This window comes from Cicer arietinum, chromosome 1 (assembly GCF_000331145.2).
Source record: "Cicer arietinum cultivar CDC Frontier isolate Library 1 chromosome 1, Cicar.CDCFrontier_v2.0, whole genome shotgun sequence".
NCBI lineage: Eukaryota > Viridiplantae > Streptophyta > Magnoliopsida > Fabales > Fabaceae > Cicer > Cicer arietinum.
Genome location: NC_021160.2, coordinates 38,934,613 through 38,945,860, shown reverse-complemented (window position 1 = coordinate 38,945,860; position 11,248 = coordinate 38,934,613). Strand labels below are relative to the sequence as shown.

The following is an 11,248-nucleotide window of genomic DNA, read 5'->3' as shown; positions in this document are numbered from 1 at the left end:
CCCAAAAACATTAGCAACAAAGAAAACAAAAAATAAAAATATGAATGCATCCCATTTTCCAAACTCCACACCTAGTAAACTACAAACTTAGGTGAAAAGCAAGAAAAAAGCACCCCCAATTTCAATATTATAAGGGTTAGGGGAAGAAGTTTGGGAAAATTAGATGCCATATTCAAATCAATGGCCAACAAATTAAAGCCAATTATCAAAATGAAATTTCTAATGAAAATAAAAAATAAAAATCTACAATAAAAGAAGACCGCAACAATATGAAAAAGAACTTTATGTCAAGAAGAGTGTTAGTGAAAGTGGATGGAAAGGAGGTATTTGTCTCTTTGAATTAAAATAAAGGAGGTTAATCTTTAGTCTAAAACTATAAAGGGTGTTAGTGTTATTTAAGAAGATTTTATGGGAAGTGTAACTCACCCAAATATATAATTGTATTTCACAATAAATCTTGGCTCAATTTAAGTTATTGAATGATCAACAATAAAAATTAATAATCTACCATCTTATACTTCTTAGTTAATCTATTTCTAAATCAATTTCCTAAATAGTCTTGTTCATTTTCTAAATTAATTTCTCATCAAAAGAATGCACTCTCCAACATTGCATTGAACCTGTAATAAAACATAGTGCAGAAAATCAGTTTTATGTATAATATATAGTCTTTGTGAGTTATTTCACAACTCTCAAATTGTGTATTCACTTGTTTGATGGTCTTAGAGTGTTATCCAAGTTATGATATGACTTTGGGAAATTTAGAAAATAATTTGATTCACCCAACTTAACACTAGTTATGTTGCATAGTGTAATGATTAAGAAAGGACAAAGATAAATATTGCAAATAAAGATTAACAGTGAACGAAATGGATTAGATACTTGTGAGTTTAGTGGGTGATCTATAACTAAACTAAAACACTATGTTCTAATGATGTGATGAAAATGATGTGTTACCATCGTTAAGATGATGATTATGATTAGTCCTATAATGTGGGGGTGTGAATCAGGAAATAATATTAATTTGTAATTATATTTATCAGTTTTCCTAAAATAGGTTAGACAAATCAGGATTTGATTTGATCTCCTTAATTTGTAATTTTTAGATGTAAATGTTGTAACGATTATTTATAGTGAGAAATATCAAAGCAAAAAAGGCATCAAACCCTAATTCATGACATGGTATCAGCAGGTTCAATCAAACATGTGAGCTCTTAGTTAATCTTGGCTTTGTTTAGCGACACCCCACTAGGTCTATATATATAATTTTTGTGCATGTGCAAACTCATGGCTTCTGAAAAAGAAAGAGACAACTTTTGTGTCTGTTTTACCGGCAAAAATTATGTTGCTTGGGAATTTCAATTCAAAATGTATATTAAAGGAAAGTGATTATAGAGTCACATTGATGGGGTTTCTAAGGCACCGACAGAGAGCCAACTACAAACAAGGTAATTTATCCAATCAAGAATATTATTCTGAATTTGTGGACATAAACACTTTGTTATTCTATTTGTTGCGATTCCCAAGACTTCTCTTGTGGATGTCCACGTTGTCTACAACACTAGTAAGTAGGATCAATTTCTCATGAAACTTCGTCAAGAATTTGATGTTGTTAGAGGTGCTTTGCTAAATAGAAATCTTGTTCCTTCTTTGGATACACGTGTTGGTGAACTTCTCAGAGAGGAACAATGTCTCTTTACTCAAGGAACCATGTCTCATGATGTTGTCACTTCCGAACCTGATGCATATGTTGCTCAGAGCCGAGGTAAGATTCGTGATATACTACAAGTCCAATGTTTCTCGTGTAAACAGTTTGGACATGTCGCTCGTAGTTGCAATAAGAAGTTTTGTAGTTATTGCAAGCAGCAATGTCATATTATCTCTGATTGTCCGACGCGCCCTCCATGACCAACACAACATTCCGTGCAGGCATTTCGTGCCACTATGAGCTCCGTAGTTGGTCCTTCCATTTCTAGTGCCTCTAATGGTGGTGCTCTACAGTCTGAAATGATTCCACAAATGGTATTTTCTGCTCTTTCAACCTTGGGAATTCAAGGTAAGTCTTCTAATGTTTCTAATTCATGGTTTCTTGATTCTGGTGCATCCAATCACATGACGGGTTCTTCTAAATGCTTGCACTATTTACATTCTTATCATGATAATCAGAAAATTCAAATTGTTGATGATAATACTATTTATATCACTAATGTTGGTGATATCAACACTGATATTCGGAATGTGCTCGTATCACCTGGATTTGCTTCCAATTTATTGTCTATTGGACAATTGGTGGACAACAGTTGTAATGTTAAATTTTCTCGTGATGTTTTTCTTGTGCATGAGCAGGTGTCGGGGAAGGTGACCGCAAAGGGGCCTAAAGTGGGAAGATTGTTTCTACTTCAATTTATTTCCAATCATTTATCTCTTTCTTGTAATAATATTTTGAATTCTTACGAGGATTGGCATAGAAAATTGGGTCATCCAAACTCTGTTGTTTTGTCTCATTTAGTTAAAACTGGTTTGTTGGAAAATAAAAATGTTGTTTCTAATGCCTTTGTGCCATGTTCTGTTTGCAAATGGGCTAAAAGTAAAACACTTCATTTTCTGTCTGGTGCTCATCGTTCTTTCACTTGTTTTGAGATTATTCATAGTGATGTATGTGGAAAGTCACTTGTAACTTCTCATGCTCACTATAAATATTTTGTCACATTTATTGATGATTACAGTCGTTTTACTTTGATATATTTTATTCGGGTCAAAATTTGAAGTGTTTTCTATGTTTAAGAAATTTCTAACATATGTTGAAATTCAATTTCAAGCAAGTATTAAAAAAATTTGCTCTAACTCTGGTGGTGAGTATATGTCTCATGAGTTTCAAGAGTATCTTCAGCAAAAAGGTATATTGTCTCAATGATCATGTCCAAATACCCCCCAACAAAATGGAATGGCAAGACATAAGAATTGTCATTTGCTTGATGTAACACACACCTTACTTCATCAAGCTTCTGTACCATCTCAATATTGGATGGAGGCTCTTTCCACAGTTGTCTTCCTGATCAATCATCTTCCTTTTTACAATTATTGATCTTGACTCCTTTTTTTCTTCTTTTTAAAATTCATTCTGATTATAGTGATTTACATACTTTTAGATGCGTGTGTTTTGTTCACCTACCTCCATTTGAAAGACATAAGCTTGGAGCGCAGTCTACTCAATGCGCATTTATGGGATATAGTCACTCTCATAAGGGTTTTGTGTGTTATGATGTTTCTAACCATCATTTTCGCATTTCTAGGAATGTGACATTTTTTTATAATCAATTTATATTTCATAGTCTTTCTCTTGCCATGAATGATATTGTTATTCTTCCAAACTTTTCTACTATGCCTCAATCTATAGAACATTTTAAACCAAGAAATGTATATGTTGGAAAACGCAAACAACAAGTTATAACCCATTTCCCGATCCTGATTCGCTACCTGATCCTGTAGCGATTGCACCACGACGTTCTAGTAGAGCATCTCGCGCACCAGATAGATATTCACCATACAGGTATAATTCCTCACATGCTTCTTTGTCTATATCTCTCTCTAGCATATCTATTCTACTTGTTACTGAAAGGTTGTTAAAGATGTGCGCTGGATAAAAGCAATGAATGAGGAACTTCGGGATCTTCAAGAGAATTTCACATGGGATATTGTCTCTTGTCCTCCTCATATCAAACCCATAGACTGCAAATGGGTGTATTCTATTAAATTGAATTCTAATGGATCCCTAAATCGGTACAAAGCTCGATTGGTTGCCTTAGAAAACAAATAGGAATATTGCATTGATAATGATGAGACATTACTGGATCTAATCAGACATCCATCCAGGAACTGAAACATCAATTGCAAACTGCATTTCATATGAAAGATCTTGGTAACTTGCAGTATTTCCTTGGCCTTGAGGTTCATTCTACCTCCAAGGGTGTATTTCTTCATCAACATAAGTATGTGATAAACCTTATTTCTATGGCGGGCCTCCAATCAACTAATCCGGTAGATACTCCTCTTGAGGTTAATGTGAAATATCACTGAGATGAGGGTGATCTATTGCCAGATCCTTTATTGTATCGGCAACTTGTGGGTAGTCTTAATTATTTGACAATTACCTGACCTGACATATCATTTGTTGTTCAACAAGTTAGTTAGTTCACACACTTTCCTCGCCACCTTCACTTGGCAGCAGTTTGTCCCATAATTCGCTATTTGCTAGGTACCTGTCAACGAGGTCTCTTCTTTCCCATTAGCACGGTTCCCAAATTGATTGCCTATAGTGATGCTGATTGGGCTGGGTGTCCCGACACTCGACGATCTGTCACCGGTTGGTGCATGTTTCTCGATTCTTCATTAATATCATGGAAAAATAAGAAATAAACATGAGTCTCTAAATCATCTACTGAATCAGAATATCGTGCTATGTCTACTACTTGTTATGAGATAATTTGACTTCATGGTCTATTGGCTGAACTTGGATTTCCTCAAACAGAGCCGACGTCTCTCTATGCTGACAATACAAGTGCTATTCAAATTGTTGTGAATCCTGTGTTTCATAAGCGCGCCAAATATATTGAAGTAGATTTTCACTCTATCCGTGAGGCCTATGTTAATCAGGTTATATCCATCCCTCACATCAATACTCAATTCCAAGTTGCAGACATTCTCACCAAAGTTGTTCCTTGCCCACACCATCAATATGTTTTTTGACCAGCCACATCAATTTGAGGGGCGATATGAATCAGGAAATAATACTAATTTATAATTATATTTATCAGCTTTCCTAAAATAAGTTAGACAAATCAGGATTTGATTTGATCCTTTTAATTTGTAATTATTAGATGTAAATGTTGTAAAAATTATTTATATTGAGAAATATCAAAGCAAAAGGATATCAAACCCTAATTCGTGACAAGGAAACTAAGCCAGATGTGAGGCCCTATAAGTTTATTGTGATTAGTTAATGGAAAGATGATTGGTCATGTATCTGTGCATAAATGTGCGCGTTGACATGCAACATGACATAAATGTTGATATTCCACAAGTATTTCGATATATGTCTATTTTATTACGCTCAATTCACATTTGGTGTCATGGGTGTGAATGTCAAATATAAGCATTTGAATTTCCTACTGTTACAGCAAGATGCTGTAATAGATCTGGGTCGTCCAATTTCAAATCGGTGGCTGAGATCGTTTACATCAATTTTATAACTACGTTGATTTGAACTGTCTAATCTTCAACTAATGATCAAGATGTAAAACTGCATGATTTCTAAACAAGGCAATCTCAGTTTTAAATATAGATGCACATTTATCTCAAAGAAAATGACAAAAGGATAATAGTTCGAAATAATTTTCAAAATGGTTTCACTTCTTAATTCTACAAAACATGTTCTCACATTACCTATGAAGTGGTAAATATCAACTTCTAGAAACCATTTCACAAGGTCTCCAATCCATCACTCTTGTGCTCAAAGGAGATGGAACATTAGCAGACCAAGATTTCAGGTCAGGCAAGGGTCCTGTAAGTGCCATAAAATTTTCACCGCTTTCCTTTGGCATTCTCTTCCAACTTAGCTGAGAAATGAAAATACAGATTGGGCTTCCTCAAATATGACATTAAAGAAGTTACATAATTTATGATGTGAAGTTGGCATGAATACAACAGGTGCTGTTTTAATAAAAATAATTAGTTTCTAAAATTGTAGGGGCCCGACAATTTGGTATCTGAAATTAACATTTCAGAATAACCCAAAAAATTGAAAATGATGAATTGGATTAGTCTCTTTGGAGTGTTTTAGGGACTAAATAAACTGACTCCAAAGGACTAATGGAATCGAGGTTTTCAGTTTCAGAGATTATTTTGGAATTTCGTTAATTTTAGAGATCAAAATTGATGATTCATTCAAAATCATGAAGAAAAAAAATTATATCCAATGTCTACTCAATTTAAATTGGAAAATTCAACATGGTTCAATAATAAAACATCCTGTATTTATAAAACTGCAAATTTATATTTTATGGGCATACAATGTTGCTATTTTCCTTTTTGTCTAGAAATCCCGAATGGTTTTTCTTTCCGCATAACGGTATTAATATGGATAAAATAAAAGTTGTTAATAGTTGAATTCCTTAAAACTAAAATCTGGCATTTTACTCAATTGGTAGGTACCTAAACTTCACTTGTCTAAAATCTTGGTTGGACAAAATTTTCGTACGAGTGTTCTTATAAGCTTACACACAATACTCTTAACTATGTCCAACATTTTATAATGAAAACTTCTTTTCTGAAATGTTATGCAATAGAGCAAGGATTTGTATCTGTTTACTTTATACAGCACATAAAATTACAAATTTTGTCGAACTCGTCATAATAGGAAGTACTCCCTCTTGAATGAAATATAAACAAAAATGGTATATGAAATGCATCTGATCTTTAACTACTTTTTTTTGCCAATATTTCATTCTGGAGGGAGTATTATATATAATAGTTTAATGCATAAAATGATGAAGTACCAGCAACAGAAGCTTACTTGTCCAGGAAATGCTTTGGATAATGCTTTCAATGCTGAATTTAATAACCATGCCTCATCATTAGATAAATTATCTAGACCAGTACTTCCATCTACAACACTTGACCCCTCATCGATGCCACCGCAGTTAACCATTAAACGACCATTGGCCATCAATCTATCATGTAATTCCAACCAAGTACTAACCTGTGTGACAAATAAAAAATTAAGAAACTCTGATCTTCCTATACCATACAAATGCATGTGCTAAACTATACCATCAAGTATCTCTTGAAGAAAATTGGCTTATAACTGAGTTACCGGCTATAACAAGTAAAATCATATGAAGAGCCAATTCAAATTTATATTTTTTATTGATGTTAAGTTCAATTTGACACTGCTATTATGTTAACAATGTTGAGTATGACTCATATCACTAAAAATTGGGCAGACGCTTATTTGTTGGGTTACGACAAGGAAGGTTGGGGTTTGCAGGGGGCGCGATGCCAATAAGGTTCAGAGGTGAACTAGTAAACCTGACTATAGTATTTAAACAAAGCTATGTTAGTGATGGCTTAGGTGTTTGTTAGGGAGGTGGTTATTTCTATTAGACAATTATGTTATAGCTAATAACATAATTGGTTATGTTTGTTAGTATGTGCTGATGTATAAAAACTATAGCTTGTAATTCAGTTCAAATTAATCAATGCTAATAGATGAAATTCCCACAATAACTTTCTCTCATTTTCTCTATATTCTTTATCAATCATTCTTGAGTTCAATATCAAAAGTATAACTGACTTTGCTGAGGCTAAGCCTTACAAGCTATGTACTTTGTAACCCTAATTCATTGCATAGTAGAAAAGGTATAGCAGACACTTTGATGTAGGTGATGTAGGCACAATTGGTCAAATTGTTGTGTTCTTGTGCGTTTATTTTCTTTCTCTAGTGGCGGATTTGCTAATCTAACAAACGACAATGCCTGAAAGTTGTCATTTTTCCAAAAAAGAAACACTTTATAATGACCTACAACTTGCAAATGTGTGGTTGAAAACTACTACATACCTCTTCCAGCTGAGGCAAAACTTTTCCATCAGAGAATAAGTCAACTACAATTCCTGAATATTGTTCACATATTAGTTAGCTAAGACTATTAGAATAATATCGACATTAAATAATTAAAGAGAAAACGGACGTCTATATGGTGTATTCCTACAGCATTAAATAAGAAAGCATCCAGGTGATCAATTCAACCATTCAATGATGCATTAATGTTATCGATTTATTTTTTCTCCATTATCTATTCACTTTCAATGAAACAGTTCTTTTCTTTTTATCTATTCTTGCAGTTTTGCATTCCTGTTTCTTCGATTTGTAACACATTAATTGCTTCACAAAGAGATGGAAATGAAAACAAGATAGGAGTTAGTTTAGCTAGGGATGTAATGAAAATTAATACAAAATTAGATAAACTAGGAAATATGCAATGAGAATGGCTCACCAGCATATCTTCTGTGCGAATCTTCTGAGGGAATGAAGACATCGCCAATACGAATATTAAGAATGCCACCATCTTCTGTTGTCTTCTCCAGATCAGATAAGCCAAAATAATCTCTTGCTTTATCGATTAACTAAATATTTGGTTTTCCAAGAAAAGAAAATTAGGGTGAGAACATCCGCATTATGGATCTAATCAAAGTGTAAATACGATAGTAAGATAACAAGACATGGAATTTAATTGAAACCATGATCATAAATTTATTTTGTTTAAAACAAAAGAAAATTGCCATTCAGCATTGTCTTCTAGAAAAATATCATAAGATATGAAGGAAAAACCATAAATCAAACACATCTGAAGGGAAAAATTGTAGTTGTTGAACACGAGCATTTTATTGAGACTACCTTGGAGAATGTAGACCTTAAAAGTTCCTTAATTTTACCGCGTCAGCTATAGTTTGACTAACAACGAAAGGGCCTTCTATATCCAAATTCGAAAGCACTAGTGTACAATTTGAATTTACAGCCCAATAGCTGATAAAAATACTAAATCATATCCAAGTATAAATGTCACGTTTGTTATTTTATTTATGCTGTTATAACTGACTATAGACTTCTGCAGAAATTATTGTTTCGTTGTTCAACATGTAGTCAGCTCTACATCACCATATTATAGATAAAATTGAATAAGGAAACTGATGCATCAAATAGCCAAAGCAGTAAAAAAAATTATGAAAAATCTTATCTCAGAAAAGAATCATATGTTACAATGTCATCAATCTCCCAGCCTTCAAGTTGAAGTGAAGGCCACAATTCAAGCATCAGATGAGCAGCAGTTCCACCACCCTGAAGTTTTAAAAAGTGGTACGATACTACTTACAATGTCATCGATATTTAAGTAATTCCATTCTTTATAAATTCATCAAGACAATATTCACCATTTTTAAGATTAAAGAATTACCAAACCTAAGATAGCAATGGGCCCTTTTGGAACAATGGCTGGCAAGCTGGCAAATTCATCCTGATTAATGCAACAAGTTCAGAAAACCTTGAATTATTGGTATTTCATGTAAATATCAACAAAAAACCCCATAGGCACTAGTTTCTTATTAGCATTTTATATGACTCTTGACTCTATACTTTAGTTTTACTAAATATATCAGCTATATATTAGGAATGTACTAGCTGTATTACTATCATTGAATTCAGTAATTCACTGTCTGTGATTGGGCCTTGGGCCATGTTGTCTCGGCTCATCTAGGTGTCATGGCTAGCTGCTTCTCTAGTAACAGATTCTATTTCTGGCAGTGGCAGCTGTTATGTAACTGCTTGTGACAGTTACAAACTGTCGTGATGCTAGTTAATAGTAGAAAAACTCATCCTGTAATCTCTCTCACACTATCAATTCATTAAGATTATTACGATTCAAATTATATCATTTTCACTTCACTATGAATATGAATTTTAAAAGTAAACTATATTATTTGCCTTCCTTCACAAGCATGGAAAAACTAGAATGCTTTTATCGTTTCAAGGCTTAATGGTGATCTAACGTTGTTGGTTCAGAATGATAAATGCTTAATTTAATAAAAATACCACATTGGAGGCCATGCTCATGGTTAAGTACAAACGTAGGGTAGATTAAACTTATATTACCAATTAACTACATCAAATGACACTATTTAGGAAACAGAACTTTTACTCTTGAAACATGATAAATTCAGGCCAAGAACTAGTTTAACACCACTGACAACAATTTACTAGTACGAAATGGGGATAGAATACCCCCTTTTTAAATTAGTTGTAGTGATAACCATGTTAAAATGTGACTTAAAATGCCATTTCTGTACTAGTGATTTAACAGTGAGCACAACAGTGGCATTCTCACCATTGATAAAAGGCTTATTTACTTAAGCCAACAAATTTTCTCAAACCATAAACTCCTATAGAGTCAAGTTAATTATTTGTATTTTAATGTAACAAAGTGAAATTATTAGAGTAAAAGTGTAAAACACTGTACCAGTTCTCAACCTTGTGGATGCCCATCTTTAAACTCCAAGCAAACATGAATACACTTAAATATACATTTCCTAAGAGTGTGACTTTGATATATGATTATGAACTACAGTAAAGGTTGGTGATGTATCCTCAAATTTGATACTAACCAAATCTAATTACTATTAAATTTGTCAGAATAGCTAGTCAAAAAACAAAAAGACATTATCAGTGAAGCTTTTTCTCTTTTACAGAAGGAACAAACCCACAATGTTTACAAGATACATTGGTCAAATAAAAACAACATACCCAGTAAGAATTAGTCCACTTTTGGTCCTTGTATAGAATGCTGTGAACATTGTCTACAAAAAAAAAAAAAAAGGAATTCACCCATGGCATATTTCTCAACAAGACTGCTCAAAACAAAGAAAAACAGCAAAAAAATGCAAACCCATTTGAATACTTCTCAGACTCAGTTAAAGTATGAAGTAAAGTTTGAAACTTTAATAAACAATTAAGACATAGAAACAGAAAAACACAGAAACAAAGAAAGAAAAAGAGAGTGGGTGAGAAGGGTACGAACGAGATGAATCAAGGAGAAGCATTCTAGAATTTGGAGTATCAACAATCATAATATCATTGTAATCACTTTTGACAGCAGTGAGAACATGAAAGTTTTCTTGTTCATCATCATCATGTGGTTGGTGGTGGGCATGAAGTGAAGTGAAAGGTATTGGTGTTGTTGGATTGTGAATGGTGAGAGAGTGATGAGATGGGAATGAATGTAGAAAAGGAAAGGAGTTGATTTTGATGATTGTATTGCATAAATGGGAGGGAAGATATGTGAATTGGGTTAACGGCAATGCGCAACCTCTCATTGTTGCTTGGTTCTTCACAACTTAGAAAATGGATGGATAATTATTCAACCTCAATTCTATCTTGGTGATCAACAACACTTCACTACATTCTCATTTTGTTGGGGATTCATACAAAGATAACCCAACACTTCTATTTATGAAATGTAAATAAATAGAAAAACAGATAATTTATTTGGTCAAATTATTTTTATTAATTAGTGATGCATTTTTTATTATCATCCATGAATTTTTTTTAATGTTTTAAAATTAATGTATGTAATTATTAAAAGATATAATTGAAAAAAAAAATATAATCAAAATTATATTAAAGATTGAAAGCGAAGTTTAT

At 33.1% G+C, this 11,248-nt stretch overlaps 1 protein-coding gene across 3 annotated transcripts; it reads right to left on the bottom strand.

Annotated features, from left to right (window-relative positions):
* Window positions 1–424: 424 nt before the first annotated feature.
* On the bottom strand, window positions 425–11,067 carry LOC101496367 (uncharacterized). Of its 3 annotated transcripts, XM_004488536.4 has the most exons (9): window positions 10,626–11,067; window positions 10,352–10,404; window positions 9,009–9,068; window positions 8,816–8,893; window positions 8,052–8,181; window positions 7,616–7,668; window positions 6,572–6,757; window positions 5,443–5,615; window positions 425–620 (listed from the first exon to the last, which is right to left on the bottom strand). In XM_004488536.4, the coding sequence occupies exons 1-8, from the start codon at window positions 10,918–10,920 to the stop codon at window positions 5,460–5,462; spliced, it is 1,011 nt and encodes a 336-aa protein (XP_004488593.1). In that variant the 5' UTR covers window positions 10,921–11,067; the 3' UTR covers window positions 425–620; window positions 5,443–5,459. The 3 variants fall into 3 exon arrangements, with proteins under 3 accessions (XP_004488593.1, XP_004488592.1, XP_012567375.1); XM_004488535.4 differs by lacking the exon at window positions 425–620 and having other exon boundaries at window positions 5,326–5,615; window positions 10,626–11,066; XM_012711921.3 differs by lacking the exons at window positions 425–620; window positions 8,816–8,893; window positions 9,009–9,068 and having other exon boundaries at window positions 5,326–5,615.
* Between the last annotated feature and the right edge of the window lie 181 nt (window positions 11,068–11,248).